Below are 18491 nucleotides of genomic sequence, written 5' to 3'. Positions count from 1 at the left end.
GAGGGGAGTCTTGGGGGTTACAGTGAGCCCCAAACTTCACAATTTAAAACCGTGGACGTCTCAGGTTGGCCTCCCTTCGGGATCTCAGTTCTGAGGTGGCATAAAGACCAGAGGTGAAGGTCTGGAAATGTTTGGTTTGGTTTTCTTGATTGGAAATTCTGATTTATTCATAAAAATGTTATAACATTACCTGTAAAAATACAAACTATGCTCATGATTGGCAACACTTAGAAAATTTAATAGTCCCTTAAAATATCGGAGTCTATCTTTTACTGTTGGAGATACAACGTTTTCTCAAGAAATGCTTTAGGAAGTCATAAGGGCCTGATCACAGGTTCCTCTCAAAGGAAGCAACGAATACTTCAGATAATGGTGAAGAGGTGTTTTGTTGTTGTGTGAATATAAATGCCCTTTCTTGATGAAATATAAGATATGGTCTCATTTACAGTAAGCTACATGTTCCTAACTTGGTTTTCTCTTGTTTTAAGGGAATAAACCTTTTAACTTCACTTCTTTTCTTACTATCTTGCACAGTATTATTGTGAAATGGAGGCCCTTGGGTTTTAGGGGGACACCTGCTAATGGTGGGTTACCCGTGTGTATTGATAGCCATAATAATTTAATAATTTTTGTACTCTCTTTCATCTAAAATTTCAAAGGACTTCGTAAATGTTTCAATTTTGTAGCAATCCTCTTAAAAAGGTAAGTAGGAAAAAGTCTAAGCCTTCTTGGATGTAAGCTCCTTGAGGGCACAGTTTTCACTATGTGAACATATCAAGCTTTCTAGGCATGCTATTATTTTTGACACCGCATAAATATCTACCATCCATTTTAAAGGTAAAATGCACAAATGTTCTTCCTATTTCATCTTTATTTTTCCTGTGTCCTCGAACTAATAAAAACTTTCATTCTCACAATTACTTTATATTATTTAGTTCTATATCACCAAGAAAATAGAAATGTAATAAACTAATGAAATCTGCAAGCGTAATAATATACTGCTATTACCAAGACTATTCATATTTTGAAAGAGATGTCATGCCTTAATTTGCTTAGAATAAATGATCTAATTGTGTAAGGTGTTTAGGATAGACTCCACCTGTCATATATTTAAGTGCTCAATTAATTATAATTGTTATGACAGTAAGAGTAATATGGAACTGATTAATAAAGTATAGTTCTAATTTCTGAGTATTGTGTAATCAGTCAGATTCACTGAGGATGCCTTTCGTGGCCAGGAATGTGTTCTGGCAGCTATATATACCATTCCATATCATCTAGAAGAGATGGGAAGATGATTGGTGTTACTTTAAGAGACGACAAGTCTATAGGCAGTAGGAGACAGTCTGTTGCTGTTCCTGTCCTTGCTATAAACTAAAGAAGTAACTCACAGGGAAACCAGGACACAGGAGAATTCAGGCAAAATAGATGATGGGCTTATGTGCTTAAAATCATTATGAGTTAAAAAAATTGATTGGAATTACTAGATTAGGCAGACTCATATAATATTTTAATAGTATTAAGGTACCCTATTTGACCATTTACCTCAGTTTTATCATCTATAAAATGAGGATAATAATAGCACCAACTTCATCCTATTATTGCAAAAATTAAGTGAGTTCATTGATGAATAGGTTTGATGTAACGGTGAGATGTTTTCCCAAATCCAAGGTTGGGACATAATGGCTGGACAAAGGAATTTTTTTCTGCCTATCTATCTATCTCATAAGGAATACTGGATATTTGAAATAATTGTATGGATGCTATGCTATGTTCATTGTTATGCATTTCTAGCAAAATACTCATTTTCCAATGGATATGTTACTCTATAGCCATCACCTTAATTCAATTGAAAACATATAAGAACTGCAACAAAGATTTAAAACACTAGTACAAGAAAATGAGGAGGATCAAGAAGCTGGGAAATATGGTATCTGTTTTTGTTTATTAGTTTTTTGTTTTTGTTTTTGGTTGTTTTTCAAGCCATGAGCAATCTTTGCTTAGTATTACCTGATTATCTTGGATTACACATTATCAAGACCTTCCACACAAGCCTCTATCTTGCTGACTGCTTTTGAGTCATCTCACCAATAACCGAGGCTGCCAACATATGAGTTAGCCAGAGAAAATGGAGGGAGTTAGAACAAATCCTTTTGTTCTTTGCTAGTGAGTATTGTTCAAGATTGGAATGGACAAGGGTAAAATTTTGGTGAAAGTCAAATTTAAGGATGATTTTTATTTATCCAAGCTACTGTTTTATTCTATTTTAATAATTAACCAAAAGCTTATCAGACATAGCTTAGTGATTTAAATAAGTCTAAATACTATACTTAAAACAATAGTTTAAAAATGTTCATGTCATGATTTGGACAATTTCTCACTTTGAGATGAAGTGCATTACTTATATTCTCTGTACTAGTTTTCTAATCTATAAAATGAGGAAAATCATATCAACTTCATTTCTTACCAGAATATTATATATTAAAGAGTTTGTGAAAGGCATTGATGATAGATCATCCCACAAGAACAAATTTTCCTTTTTTTTTTTAAATTTTATTATGTTATGTTAGTCACCATACAATACATCATTAGTTTTTGATGTAGTGTTCCACGATTCATTGTTTGCGTATAACACCCAGTGCTCCATGCAGTCTGTGCCCTCCTTAATACCCATCACCGGGCTAACCCATCCCCCCTCCCCCCCTCCCCTCTAGAACCCTCAGTTTCTTTCCCAGAGTCCATCGTCTCTCATGGTTCGTCTCTCCCTCCGATTCCCCCCCTTCATTTTTCCCTTCCTTCTCCTAATGTCCTCCATGCTGTTCCTTATGTTCCACAAATAAGTGAAACCATATGATAATTGACTTTCTCTGCTTGACTTATTTCATTACAATGTTGCAATTTTGTTACAAATGCAATGTGAGTGATTGTTGTGCTAACTTTAAATTAGTTAATATGTATATTTCTCCCAGGCACTGTAAGAGCTTTGTGCTGTGATGTAAATTCTTAATAGTTTACTTACTTAACTTTTCATTTCTAGTTTAGGAATTACAGTGTGATTCTTACTTTTTCATCACATTTGCCTCATTACAAAGCACCCAATTCTATGTTATGCTGATGATCCAAGAATAATTCTGACAGACTCAGAAGCATTGTTCCTGACTTACTGACAGTTAATAAAATCAAAACCTTTTTATCATCAAGTGTTCCACATATAAATGTATTATCCCTGTCTATACACCTATAAAAAGCCTATAAGCCTCTGTAATATGCAACAAGAGACTGTCAGTAAGGTGACGGAACAACAGGAAGGCCACGTGACATTAACATACTTAATATATCGAAAATGAGAAGCCTTCTTACCTAGCATGCAAACACATTTGACATTCTGATCAGGGTTTTCAAACAAGATTTCGCCACACCTCTGAAAGAGAAAGAAAGCCATAATTATTTTAAGATTTTATATCAGTGATCCCAAGGCAATGTGTCTTTGCAACCGGACATCACCATAACTTCATTCTACTTTTCATATTTTGCTTGGTTAATTGAGTCGATGGATTTGTATCAGGAACAGAGATTTTCCTGGTAGTAAAATATTCGGGAGGTAAGTTGGGATAGGTTGTTCCTTCATGCCTCGTGACTCTGCCTGAGGCTGATTTTGTGTGCTTTTCTGAGGAGTTGTGGCCAGAGATGCATTTGGTGTCTAATGTTTTCTATTTCAGTGGAAGACATGCAATCTTTAGATCTAATAATCTGAGGTTAATCACTCTCAAAATTGGTCCTTATTCAGACTGAAATTATTCTAAACTACCCACTCTGCAATCAAACACAGATACTGTAAGCACAGAACTAGGTGGCCTATACTGAACTCTCTGAACCTGAAGGAAACAAATAAGGAAATGATGAAACAGTGGCCCTAGTAATGCTCTTCCTGAACTCACAGACTCATGGAAATAGCACCTTTCTTATCTATATCTTAGTTTTAACTTGCTTGTTAAAAGTTTTGTGCAAGGTAAACTCTGGAGATAACAATCAGGTATTAAGAATGGACTACATTTGGGCACCTGGGTGGCTCAGTTGTTTAAGCAACTGCCTTCGGCTCAGGTCATGATCCTGGAGTCCCGGGATGGAGTCCCACATCGGGCTCCCTGCTCAGCAGGGTGTCTGCTTCTCCCTCTGACCCTCCTCCCTCTCATGCTCTCTGTCTCTCATTCTCTCTCTCGCAAATAAATAAAATCTTAAAAAAAAAAAGAATGGACTACATTTCTGTATATGACTGACAAATGGTTAGTACCTGAATATATAAATAAATCCTCCAAAATCGATAAGAAAATAGTAAATAATCCAATAGAAAAACGGATAAAGGAACAAGCAATGCATGGAAGGGGGGATCTGAATGGTCAATAAACACAGAGAATAAATTCAACCACACTAATAACCAAGAACCAGCAAATTAAAGATAAAATGAGATCTATTTTGAATTCCTATGTGTGGCAAAACTTAGGAGTCTGGTAAGAACAACTGTTATCAAGAATGTATGGAAAAGGGTACTCTCACACACTAGTGGTTGGAACATAAAATGAGAGAACCACGTGAGAGAAAAATTCACAAAATCTAGTAAAGTTGAAATGTGCATATCCTATGACATAGCAAGTCATCTTCTAGACTGATGACTGGAGAAATTTACTTAAACAACTTTAACATCCAGCTACAAAACAGATAAATATATTATTCATATATTGAAATACTACATAGTAGTTAAAATAAATGAATTAGGGTTACGCATACTTTAAAAACATAAATTATATATGCATCACATGCACATGTAAATTATACATATATGCATAACATATACATGTAAATTATATAATTGTAATGTTCCAATCATGCGAAATATATAGCATTCAAATCATGCAAATACATAAAATTTTCAAATCGTATAAACCATATAAAAACAGTCTCCATTTTATATGAAGTTGAAGATGTCTAAAAATAGTACATATTGGGTGCCTGGGTGGCTCAGTTGGTTAAGCGACTGCCTTCGGCTCAGGTCATGATCCTGGGGTCCCGGGATCGAGTCCCGCATCAGGCTCCCTGCTCAGCAGGGAGTCTGCTTCTCCCTCTGACCTTCCTCCATCTCATGCTCTCTCTCTACCATTCTCTCTCTCTCTCAATAAATAAATAAAAATCTTTAAAAAAAATAGTACATATTGTTTGTAGATATATTAATTTACAGAAAAAGCATAAAAATAGGCAATAAATAATGAAATCAAATTCAGGGTAAGCAGACAATACATAGAGGATATACGTCATCACTCATGAAATCCTGTGGTACAAAAAAGGGCAGGTTGAGAGGGGAAAGGGCAACTTGATCACATACGTTCAAACTAGTCCATTTTCTGGGGTGACCTACATCATGCACAGAGAGATGGACATTTGGCTCAGGGCCATGAAAAGGAAGCAAGCTGCTCTGGTGAATCAAGAGAATGGAGTGCAGAGCAGGGAGGTTGGTTGTGTCTGAAGGTTGCAAGAGGGCAGTGAATATTAGATGGAGAGTCTGTATCATAAGGTTTTTTTTTTTTTCCTGGCTACTTGGCTGACCTAAATATCATGTGATATTTATCATGCTATTTAATCTCTTCATGCTTCATTTCTTTGGAAGTAACATGGGGATGCTGATACATGCCACAAAGTCAGATCGGAGAGCAAACGTGAGGATTAACAACCCGTGGAGTCTGGTGCAACTGTCTGTTCCTGTTTTGTCTGTGTTTTGGCAAAGGTTAAACCCATCCCAATTGCTAGGATCCATTTCCGCGTTACCTGCGTTTTAAAGTGGTATTTTTATGACCTGAAAGTTTTAATAATTATTTTTAAAGGAAAGATCAGAGGTTTCTAAAATGTTCTCAACTTCTTGGCAAAAACCAAAGTGCTAAGGAACTCTATCAATCCATATTCTGGGTCCTATAAGGACACAACTCTGGAGTGTTCCTTCATCCTTTGTTAATGGCAAAGCCCACGCATGTGCTGGGATAGGAGAGCTTTCATTCTTCCATTACAGGCGCCGGAAGCAGATGGTTGGTGGAGGTTGCATGGCTTCCCATGGCTATCCAAACCCAAGGCAACCTTATAGATGCCCCTAAAGAGGCAGATGGATGTGGGTACGGGTGTGAGGTGGTGCCATGGGGGTCTTGCTCTCTTTCCTGGACATAAACAAATCCAGAACAAGTTTCTGTAACTCCTGAAACATGCATTCCTTAACAGTGATGGTCTGCCCGGGCTCCTTGACCACACAAGCCAGTGACTGAGCAGCAGGGGCAGGTATGCCGGCTCTTCGGATGACCACGAAGACAGTCCTTGTCCTTGTCCCTGGCCATCTGGGAAGGGGCTGAGGCACCTCCAGCTAGTTCTTTAATTGCTCTGCTTTGTAAAGTTACCTAATGATGGTAACGGATTTTCAAGCAATGCCCAGAAGGGAATCTGATTGTTCTCAGGACTTGAAAGAAACCAGATTCTTCCCAGTGCTTTTTCTCATTGATGCCAGTGTTTATAGGGCCTTGGCTGCCAGACTCATGCTTGTTGTGCAACCTAGGGCGATGACCCAGTTTAAGAGATTAATTGGGCTAAGCCACAGGGTCCGAGTCTCAGAAAACTGCAGGATCTTCCATGGGGGGAAGATCTCATGCCCTGTTGAGTTCTCAGGTGCTGCAGCTGTCTCCTCATGGCTCTATCTGGTCATGCATGCTGGGACTTCCCATCTAAGCTCCCTGCTGCTACATGATCCTGGCTTTGACCTGGTTCTGATTGCCAGGCTTCTGCCTACTTTTCAAGACGCTATCTCTCCACAGGATCTCCATCTTTGTTTCGTTTTTGTGCCTGATATACTAATACCAACTCTCCTTGTTCTGTCCATCTCTTCCAGCCAACACTACCCCGAATAATAAGGCATAAATATCAAAATCTCCATCCAAGGGTCTGGAGCCCTGCTAGCAACAGAAATCCTCCCGGCATATGTTCTTCTGCAGCACAGAGGATATCTGCACATGAACTCTTGTGTGCAATGCTTATTGCCCTCAGGGACACGAAGAATCAAAGCACTTTCATTGTTAGTGCTCCTAATGTGCCTCCTTATTGTAATCCTGATGCCTTGGGGCTCCTGGGTGGCTCAGTCGGTTAAGTGTCTGCCTTGGGCTCAGGTCATGATCTCAAGGTCCTGGCTCTTTGCTCAGTGGGGGGTCTGTTTCTCCCTCTCCCTCTCCCTCTGTGCACACATGCTCTCTCTCTCTCAAATAAATAAATAAAATCCTTTAAAAAAAAAAATCCTGATGCCTTATACTTACCAGTCCCTTAAAAAAGATTTGTGGACTAGCAGACACTGATTTAGTCCATACTCTGGGCTAAGTAAGCATTGTTCTAAGTGCTGTACATCTATCATCTTATCCTTTCATTATACTCTTTTAAGAGAGTAGAAAATCAAGGCCAAGAGAGTTCCACTCACTACAGAGTACTCCCCTCCTGTGAGTGAGAGAATGAAAGCTGACAGCTTTCCTGATGTTTGACTAGTATACACAGATTCTTAAATACTGGCTATTGTTGGTCTCCTCACTGCCTTGGTCTAGTAGACTATGTCCATTTACATCCCTTCCCTTCACTCATTAGCCACTCGTTGTTTGCCTGAGTTTTAGCCTCTCAGAGCACAGGCTTTGCACCAGATTGATCTAAGTTCAAATCCTGTTGCTGCCTTCACTTACCGACTATACTATCGTGGACAATTTATTTAGTTTTTGTCAAACTTGCTTTCTCACTTGTAAAAAAGGCAATCTTGTCTACATCTTATTTTCATTATGTTTAGTTTTAATTCATTGTGAACAAGAATGTACTAATTTAAATTACTGCAGATGAGATTGTAATACAAAAATACAAATTAGTAAATCTAACTTATTCATTAAATTATATTTTAATTCTCATATTATGAGGATTAAAAAATGAATATTTCTAATTTAAGAAGTCAGAATATTTCACAATTTTGCTGCTAATTCCTAGATATTAAAAATTTTCTATGTTAAATATAAAATTTGCCTTTCAGTAAGGAAGAAAAAGATGGATGATCTATATAATATATATAATATAAATATATAAAATACTACATCTTAGTATTTTTAATTAAAAATATTTAATTTCCATTAGTTAAATCATGTTTCTGCAAAATGTGCAAAAAATATAGTTCCCTTAAGTGAACTATTTTTTCATTACTTTCATAATAAAATTAGTTATGAAAAATTGATATTAGGTGTAATTTTTACAAATCACACTAAAGTATTCAGCAAACCTCTTTTTCTTAAGGGAAATTTATAGCTGAAATGGAAATATTTAAATATTAATAACAGCAACTATTATACTCAAAAGAAATAAAAAACGCTTGAAAAAAAGAAATTAAAAAACATTAAAGCTAGTGAAAAGCTCATACATTATTCAACTGGCAGCACATTTAGCATTCTTAAATCAGTAAATATTTTTCCTGCTTCAAATAAGACTTCATACTTTTTTTTATTTTTCTGAATATTTCTTATCACTTCAATATATTAGTCTCCCAGCAGGCCTCCAGCAATTAATCTTTGTAGGGCAGGTGTCTTAATATCTTTGGATGGGAGAAACATTAGCAAACAAAACCCAAAACAGAAATCCTCATTGCTTGGGGTGGTTTGTCTTATTGCCAGCTGAGGCAATAACTATTTCCTGCAAGTAGGTAACGTTAAATGCTATCAGCAAATAATTAAAAAGCTGTGCTTCTTTGATTATTTTCTTCCCATATTATGGCTATTTCTTTAAGTAGAAAGGCATTTAATATGTGAAATTAGGTGCTTACAAACTCATTGGAGGAGAAGGCTATAGGCTGGGCATCTAGAAAGGAGTCTCAAAAATGCAGAATTGGCTCAAGAGGGGAACGGATGGTGGGCCACAACTGGGAAACTGGAGAAGCAAGAGGCATCGCTGGAATTGTTAACTTCAAGAGCACACCATGATGGCAATGATCCAAAGATTAGAAAGCTGTTGGCCTGACTGCCTTTTGATACCCATGAGCTTGAGCTGAAATCAGTCCCAGTTCCAATCTGCCATCCTCTGGCACCATGAGTTTCCAAAGCTGAAGAAGGGCTACCATGGTTGTTTTTTGGTGGAAAATGAAGCACATCTCACCTGTGTCAGGAGCAATAGAGCCAACCTGGAGTAGGCAAGGCCTCAGCACAGGCTGCCTTCACCCAACTTCACCCCATCTCTGAGTGGGTGATTCTGCAAGTTTGCCATCCAAGAATTTCTCCAGTGAGGCTTTCAGTAATCAAGACAAATGCCTGTATGCTGATGCATCTGTTTTATTTGTTCACCTCTGAACCTCTAAGTGTCTAGCATGATGACTAGTGCATCATGGGCACTCCTGATGTTAATTAAATGAATGAATGAATATTTCTTTACTGCAGTTCTGTGGGACATACTTGAAATTTGAGATTATCTGGGGTAAGATAAAAAGCATTTTTTTCTGGACTCTTATGTATACACACAAGTAAGTGTTGCCATTAGATGCAGCCACACGATGGGGAGCGGCATGGGGTGATGAAGGGGGAAACCCGACATTGAGAAGACATTTCATAATATCTGGGTCACTTCCCATCTCACATTTCCCCCCAACAATAAACAGAATGTTCCTAATCAAAACCAGACCCCAGAAGATAGGCCTGGAGAGAAAATAATTTAGGACTGTAGATCATAAAAAGATAGCCTCTGTTAAGAACCTAAACTCCCAAAGTCTAACAAGGGAGTGGAATGGAAGCTTGGAACTCCATTGTCCATTGAATGAGTGAATGAATGAATGAATGAATGAAGGAATATTCAAAAAGACATCAATGTGAATGCAAAATCAAATGAGTCTTAGGAACACCAAATGTCCTCAAGAAGTTTATATCTCAGTCTGAAGTCAGAACATAGGAGGAGACGATGGGTACCCTCAGTGGTGGGCCCCCTAGTGCTGCCTGGGGCTAACATAGAACACTTCCAAAAAGAGATAACCACAGGTCTGATAGGAAGGAGTTGGCTGGCAAAGGAGATGACAGAGGCAGCTGCCTGTGCAAAGTCCTGACACCCTGTTGGGACCCTTCCAGTAGCTGCCCATGAGGAGAGCAAAGCTGTTAGTGGGTCAGGGTAGAGGGCTTAATCAAAGTGGTAGTCACAGGTGAGACAGGAGGTAAGTACAGGTCAACAGGGATTAAAAAAATTCTGGGCTTGGTTAGAGAGCTTCGGTTGGCTTTTGAAGAGCCACGATGCTTAATACATTCTTTTAGCATTGTAACAGATAATTACAATAAGCTAGTCCCAGATATCTCTCACCAATCATATTGACTGCAATCTTTTGTCCCTTTATATTTCCAAGAGAGCACCAAGCCTGTGGTGTTCCTTATTCTTTTTTCTTGAATTATTACACAGAATGACTACAACCAAATGAACAGTCCCTAACCACTCAGTTGAAACCTCATGTGAGGCTGACCCTTGCTACTGCTGAAGCCATTAGCACCTAGTGTTGAGCACATCACAATTTCCCCTGCTCCCAGAGGGTGCTTTTCCAAGGTCTCCTACTTTACAGTGGCCCAAGTCCCATCTACTGTGTGGGTGGCATAGCCAGGCCTTAATCTCTAAACACTGTGGCAGCCCTTGGCTCTCTGGTGCCAGAGGATGGCAGATTTGGAACTGGGGCTGATTTCAGCTCAAGCTCATGTTTTCCTTTCTAAGTTTTTCCAGTGAAAAAGCAGATTTCCATCCCATTGCAGGCTGTTAAAATGTCAGACTAATAAGTTTTCAACAATCTGTCAGTGCAGATCTCCAGCAACAACCTGGCACTGTCTTTGAATTGGGGCCTCGTCGTCCAATCCAACTTCAGCCAGTCAAAATACAAGACACACCAGCAAAAGGAAAAAAGGCTAATCACCTCGAGCTGAGCAGAAACTCTTAACAAATCCATTGTTGCCAGCAGTCAACAGCAAATCTGTGGGCTACATAACCTGAGGTGACCCTTCAGGCAGGACCATCCCTCATAAGCCTCTAATTAGCTATGGTTAGGAGTGACTTGAAAGATATTAATGCTATTGCTATTGGAAAATGAGCCTACCAAGCTTTTAACAGCTTTGTTTTCTCCTTCAGTCAAAGAACAAAATGTTAGCTCAATGGCGTATGCTTTCTATTAGAGAAGTGTCAGCAGCAGCAATCTCCAGAGAGTCTCTCAGCATTTTATTACACACCCCTATTTTTAAATGTTTAAAAACTACTTATTATGAACCAAAACTTGGAAAACCTGATTTCAGCCCAAGAGTAATTTTGTTGTTGTTGTTGTTAAGCAAACATCCAGAATGCAGAACTGTGTTTTCTATCATTTCAGCCATGGACAGTAGAGTCCACTAGAAAGGTTGTATGTCTAATGTCTGGTTGGACCCCCTTAAGGAAATCCTGGGGTCAGATGATGCACAGATTCAGAGTTGACATGTGTTATGTTGTGTTCTCCAGTATTTACAGACTTTCTCCATGCACTTTTAATCTTGACTTCCATTGCACATGTTGAAATGCACATTGACTATCACATTTTTCATTGTGCAAAGCAATGGCTATAGCTTCTGGTCAAGAACAATTTTAGCAGCATCTGTACTTGTGAATGCTGATGGCATGGGGAATGTAACGAGGGTATCTCTCTAATGTATCCATTTATAGCAACTAAGTGGACATCTGGGTCCAAGGCAGTTTGGGAATAATTTTGGTTTGGGTTCTGAGAATTCCCCTATATCAGACACAAACCCTGATAAAGACAGCAAAAATTATGTCAGAATTTTGCAACATAATTTCATCTTTTATTTTTCTTCTCGGAGCCCTAGGTGTTGATAAGTAGCTACAGCTATTTTTCAGAAAGGCACTTCTGTGAAAGCATAAATATTTCACTTTTACATGGTAAGTTTTTAAAGATGAAGTCCACAGATACTCCGTGTCAGAGAAAGCAGCAAGCTGTACAGAAAGAGAACAGATTGCTGTTCATGGTGGAAAAAGTTTAGAGTATCTGGATTCAAATCCCAAATTTACCCCGCCCTAGCTGTGTGATCTGGGACATACTACTTATCTTTCTCAACCTCTCTATAGAGGAGAAGGAGTAACAATGCTCACCCCTTTACTGAAATAATTAATGTAGTATGTATGAAAGCATCTTGTGTACTCTGAAACCTGTAATGGGGCCTGGTGTGTACGTTGTTTTGTGGAAGGAAAGAGGTGGAAGGTGGAGAGGGCCATTTGGTGGGGCGGCTTCCAAGATACAAAACACCGTTCTACTGTGTAAATCATGGGATTTTGTGAGGAGAAAAATTTTCCTCCTCCCATGATGGAGAGGACTGGTCCCTCAGAGGGTAACCTGCAAAGCCAGAGTCATCTTGAGAACAGAGGTTGGAGGGGCAGGATTGAGGGGGTAAGCCCAGGCTGGGCAGAGTAACAGGCTTTAAGAAAGCATTAGATGGGAGAGGAAAAAAGTCTCATGTGAGGTGCAGATCTGAAAAAAGGCAGGGAAAGAAAGAGGGACTGTGCATGGTTCTGTGGCTTGGGCCGGGCAGCTGCAGTGCCAGAAACATGCACTGCTAACCTTGGAGGGATCTGAGAGACCACTGTGGCTAAGCAGTCCCTTTCTAGATGTGGCAAACAAACAAGGCCAATGGGGTTAGGTGACTTTCCATTTCAAGGTCTTACGTCGATCAGAGTATGAACTCTTGAGTTCACATCAAGACTCTGACATTTACCAGATGCATGACGCTAGGCAAGTTACTCAGTACTTCTTTGCCTCAATTTCTTCATATGTCAAATGAAGATATCACTACTGTCTACACCATGGGTTCATCATGAGGATCACATGAGCATTAATAATGTAAAGCACCTACAATAGTGCTTGGTGAGAGAAAGTACCCAATAAATGATGACTTTCAAGAATATACAATTATTTGTGAGCAGAGAAGTCTTGAAAACCATGGCTTTTCCAACTGCCATCCAGTGCTACTCCATGTTACCTCCTTAATTTGGACATTGAGCCATTGCCCTGGGTAGCCTCAAGGCACCTGAAGCACACATAAAGGGAAAGACACCTGCACTACCTGTTAGATGGGGTGGCCAACAAATATTTGTTTAATGAATGAATGGGAAATCAGAGGGCGAAGAGCAGATTGAAAACTGGACTAATTCTTCCTAGACAATTATTTCTAGTTGCTGTAAGGAAAGGACTTCAAGGTCTAAAGTCTCACTTTTGTTGAATATTTCATTCAAAATATTCATTCGCCAAGACTTCACTGAGGGCTTTCCAATGCAGTAGAGGTAATTATCTGTATCTAGCTGTTTATGCTGAATTTATTTATTAAATTCAGTGGAACTATCTCTATTCTGATTACATTATTCTCAGATAATTCTTGTGTGTTTAAAGTCCTAATTAAAGAGGATCAAGCAGACTTTTTGTATAGTGAACATGTTAACTCTAGGAGGTTCCTACAGACCATTTGGTGCCCAGAGACTGACTAACTGTGCCTGATGCACCCTTGTCCTTGGCATTGAGGAAGGGGAGGAACCCGCATGGGTTTGAGAAAGAGCTCTCTCATAGGTGCTCAGATACGCTGGCCACATCTTGATGGGTGTGGAAGAGTTCCTGAATAATGTATTCTGATTGGATAAGGAAGAGAGAAACTAATATTGAACAAGTCCTCAGTGGGAGTTGAAGACACCAGATAAGCTAGAAGGGTGTTTATTCTGGGTAATAAACTGTGGGTGCAAAAACTTAAAGGTGATTGAGTAAATGAAGGAAATTAGGAATGGCTAAAAGGGGATGGGGCTCAGATAATCAGAATCAGCAAGTGAGACATAAGGCTGGGGAAGTTGGCAGGGACCAGATCACACACGGCCCTGTGGGACTCCATTTACTGATTGGACAAGAGCCTGGGTTCTGTAAGCCATGCATCTGAACGAAGTCACTGCAGGTCACAGGCCATCTGTTCAAGGCAGTAGAGAAATCCCAAAAGTGTTTAGAAAGCTTTTGTAATGGGAATACCATACAGCAGCCACGTTTGCTGACTGATGTCGCTCCTCACCACACTTGGCAGTATGTTTATGTGGGAAAAGAGTTCTGCAAGGTAAGGCACCATCTTAAACTTGAGTGTTTAATGACATTATCTTCATTATCCCTAATATTCACAGTTTTGGCAATCGACAAAGTTAAGGAACACCACCAGAACTGTTCACTTTTTCTGACTCTCCAGTATTACCACACACACAGGGTGTTCACAATCAGATTTCTTTAGATTTAGTGTAATCCATATGGCCTTTTCAAAGGGTAGATCATGGAAATAAGAATGCAGCTTGTCAAATTTCCAAGTCTAGCACGAATATATTATAAAGAGCAGGACATTTCAAGTCATGCATAGGGCGAAGACTGAGAACACAGTGAAGGGGTGATTAGCAGTCAAGTCCATGGATCCCAAAAGATGGTGGAACTAGGGTCCTGGAACCAAAGTCCTTCCCAACACTTGAGATGGAATTTCCTCCTAGACACTACTGGGAAATCATGCTGTACTCCAAGAAAATCATTATTTTATTCCACTATCACCTTTAGAGTGAAAATCGAACCATAACAGGACTCCGTGTTCCCGCCCTTCAGGCTGACATAATATGCAGCCTGTCCCTCTGCTGCCCCTGGAAGGCCAACACTGTGAGCACTTGGAACAACCACCTTTTTGTCTGACCTGTGTGTTGCCAATAATATGTACTCACAATTGCTAAACTCCAGCCATCTGGTTGAAGCGTCCAAACTTTAGACATTGGTTTTCTTGATTTACACTGTAATTTTCAAGCTACTTTATATGACCCTATAGACAGCAAAAGCTTCATAGATAATATCAGCAATACCTCCAAATCATCGTACAGACATCATGATTCAGAGATTACGAGACCTCATCCAGCCTGTAACTGAATGAATATTTATACAGGACAAAGGAGTACTTATAATGTGCTCCTTGCAGCTCAGTGCAGTAATGCTCCTGTACATAAACCAACAATTAAATGTAATCTTATACACTTATAGTTTTAAAAGAAATTCAAACCAGTCCTTGGAATTAAATAACCCCAGTGCTAGAGAAAATGACTTCCAGAACATCAAGCCTAACATGCAAACACAGGGCCTCTGAGCCACAAAGGAACAAACACTTTTCCACAGGGATAAGGCCTTGTTGTATAACTACTTGTGAGGTCAAAGATCCAGATGTTCCCACAGACAATCAAAAAACTATTACTGGTCAAATTGTATGACCATCTCCATATGGACAGCTCTGAGACATGCATTTGGCCTCGGGAAGGAGACTTCTGTAAGTTCTACTGGCAATCAATGGCAACTCCAAGCTAGAACTGGAAAATCCAATAACTTGGAGAAATAGCTGACAGGTCTTATAAGCTACAAGTGAAAATGAAAATCGTGTGTATTTTGCTAACAGTTGTATTCTGCTTTGGCATAGCTTACTAAACCCCACAACATACTTTGATAAGAGCAGTATTAAAAAGTCACCTCCTGTTGGATCTCTCTCATTTCATGAAGGTAGAGACCTTCTGTCTAGTTCACTGCTATTCCCCGGCACCTAGATCATTTGTCACATCCTAGGCTGTCAATAAATATTGCTTGAAACAAAGAATGAATGGATGATTTGGGCCAAAAAATATACCCGATCCATTCATTGCTATATGGCAGTCAAGTCAAAAGCCTGTGAGATGGTGAAAATTCAAATTAAAAGAGAAGAAAAGTGAGTAAAATTGTACATAAAATTTAAATAAGCTCATATTGCAAGTTTTGATGGCATTACTCCATTACTCCATTAAGAAGTTGGCATCTGGGGTAGTGCAGTGAATCTACCATGAATGCTTTAAGTGGAGTCCAACCCAAAGGCAAAGATTTCTCCAAGTATTATATTTTTGAAACATAATTTTCCCCAAAAAGCAAGAGTCATAAACATGCTGTTTTTCAACCAGCAGCTCTTTCCACTGATGAATGTTACTAAAATTAAACAATAAAACAAGTAAAATTTGTTTTTAAATCTTCTTGATCAGGGTCCATATGAGGAAGTAGAAGTAATATCTATATGCCATCTCATTAGTATATGTTTGAAGGGTTAAACCAGCCAAGTGTTTCAAGTGTTGTATAAAGGTCACTTGGGGATTACTTGGGGTAGTAGGTGCTGTGTTGTTGATGGTTTATAATTCTCATTCTAATCCCTTTATTGCCCCAAGACCCTCTTCAACCCTCTTACAAGTAGAAGTGATCATTGATTTGAGAGTTTATTATTAGTGTCAATAAAGTAGAGGAATCCTGAAGATCGTGCTTCATCAGTAAATCTACCTGTGCAGCTGACGTTGCGGAAGGACATGTATTCATCTACTAATAATGCTTGTTAATTAACTAATGCTCAGCAAACTAGCAAATTTTTGCTTATATTGAATCTTTTTAACCTAATGACATAAAATTCTTTGTGTGTTTTCAGTAAAGCAAGAAATTGAAAGTTTCTTTCAAAAAAAAGTTCAAGAAATTGAACACAAAATAGCAAGTAACTTTAGAAGTAAAATAATGCTTATAGACTCATTGTATTGACTTACTAGCTTTAAATTTCAAAAGGTTGGGCTACTTAAGGATAGGGGCTATGTCTTAGCTTTGAATTCTAGTACCAAGCAGGATGTTTGGCATAAAGCAAGTGCCTAATAAACATTTACATGCGTGGCCAAATGAAGAAAATATCACATACCAAGGAATCTGATCATCAGGTAAACAAATTCTACTAAACTCAAACATGTCAATACAATAACCTTTCTGGTTAACACTGTGAGGATTAAGTGTGTATCATATCCGCCCCCCCAACAATGCATATCACAGAACTGCTGTCTACTACACTGTAGTTTGGTGGTTAAGAGTCTCTTGTCTGCAGTCTCATTAACTGTGAGTTTGAATCCCAGCCCCACTATTTCCTAGCACTTTGACCTTGGGAATTGACTTATTCTTTCTCCCAAAACGTCTTGTTTCCTCACTTGAAAAACTGAGACACCAAAGAGGTGTTAAGAGATTAAATGAGATAACCCACGTGAGGTCCTTAGTGCAGTGCCCAGTACACAGGAGGAAGTGGACAGTCTATGCCTCTGTAACTATTCTACCTTCACACTCTACTCTGGCCTTCATCAGAGTCAAGAAAACAGAAAAGGAAAAGTCTTATTTTTCACCCTGGACGTTGTACCACTTTGCCCTCCAATCAAAGTGAATCTTTGCTGTGTCCGTTGTTTGTCCCACAAGTTCTGTATTTTTTTTTAATTTTTAAAATATTCTATTTATTTATTTGTGTGTGTGAGAGAGAGAGAGTGCACGCACACAAGCATGGGGGAGCAGCAGGCAGAGGGAGAAGCAGGCTCTCCGCTGAGCAAGGAGCCCGGTGTGGGACACAATCCCAGGGCCCTGGGATCATGACCTGAGCCAAAGGCAGATGCTTAACTGACTGAGCCACCCGGGCATCCCTAGTTCTGTATTTTTGAGGAAGTGCAAAGAAGGGGTGGCAGAAAGCTTGGGCTTTGGAATCCAGCAGCTCGTGGATGGTATTTACCAGCCACATGCCCTCAGGACCTGAGGATTAGACGTTATCAGTAAAGTTCCCGGCTCCATGGTGTTACGCGCATCTATGTAGCAACTTCTCCATTCAGTGTCTACCTTCTCTTCGCCACAAGTTCACCATATTATTCAAGGCCCAGATAACATGGTGATCCTTTATGAAACTTTCCTGATATTTTTTGAGCTTAAGTTAACCTTTTTCTTTCTTGATTTCCTATAATTCTTACAGCCGCTTTCCATTTTCTTGTTCACATTTTCACTTCTTTGTCTATTAGACCATGAGGTCTTTAAGGCCTGAATCCAGATCAGCTTTAAATATTCCATATATTTCCCCTTCAGCCTCTGGAATAGTGTGTGTGTGTGAGAGAGAGAGAAAGAGAGAGAGAGAGAGAGAGTATGGTCATGAAAAATATTTAACATGCATCTGTTTTTAAAATCTTGTTACGACCTTGCCTTATTGTACAAAGATTTGGAGGTAGATGCAGATTTGTTTTTGTGCACATATGTGCGTGTTTATATACAGATCACCACCCCCATACACACACTTACACACACATACATTGCAAAGGGTATTAAACCTAGCTTAAAGTCTGGAATTAAAACCTCAGAATGTTCCAAAAAATAACATTTAGTTCACAGTGCTAATAACCTCACTGTAGAATAAAGTTCTTTGTGTTGAAATCTCCTATTTACTTTGAAGTTATTAAGAGAGGAGACATTCTCTTGTGACACTTTCTGTAATATATTTTGTTGCTATGATTCCAGGAAAAAATTTTGATCAGTGTTACTCATTTATTACAAATGAAAATATTAAAAGTTT

The 18491-nt window shown here is 39.0% G+C and overlaps 1 protein-coding gene across 4 annotated transcripts in view; it reads right to left on the bottom strand.

The window, feature by feature from the left end:
* PDE7B (phosphodiesterase 7B) overlaps window positions 1-18491 on the bottom strand; it is a 314673-nt gene that overhangs the window by 206249 nt on the left and 89933 nt on the right. For 3 of the 4 annotated variants that reach the window (XM_025865829.2, XM_025865819.2, XM_073893971.1), the window contains one exon: window positions 3361-3421. In XM_025865829.2, the coding sequence (XP_025721614.1) occupies window positions 3361-3367 (7 nt within the window). In that variant the 5' untranslated portion in view covers window positions 3368-3421. Of the gene's footprint in view, window positions 1-3360; window positions 3443-18491 lie in introns of those variants that run through there. The other variant, XM_025865827.2, reaches the window with a different exon arrangement.

The sequence above is a fragment of the Callorhinus ursinus genome, unplaced genomic scaffold (assembly GCF_003265705.2).
Source record: "Callorhinus ursinus isolate GAN/ISIS: 27379988/994484 unplaced genomic scaffold, GSC_fseal_2.0 scaffold6, whole genome shotgun sequence".
In the NCBI taxonomy this organism is placed as follows: domain Eukaryota; kingdom Metazoa; phylum Chordata; class Mammalia; order Carnivora; family Otariidae; genus Callorhinus; species Callorhinus ursinus.
This window is presented reverse-complemented; position numbering and strand designations above follow the sequence as displayed.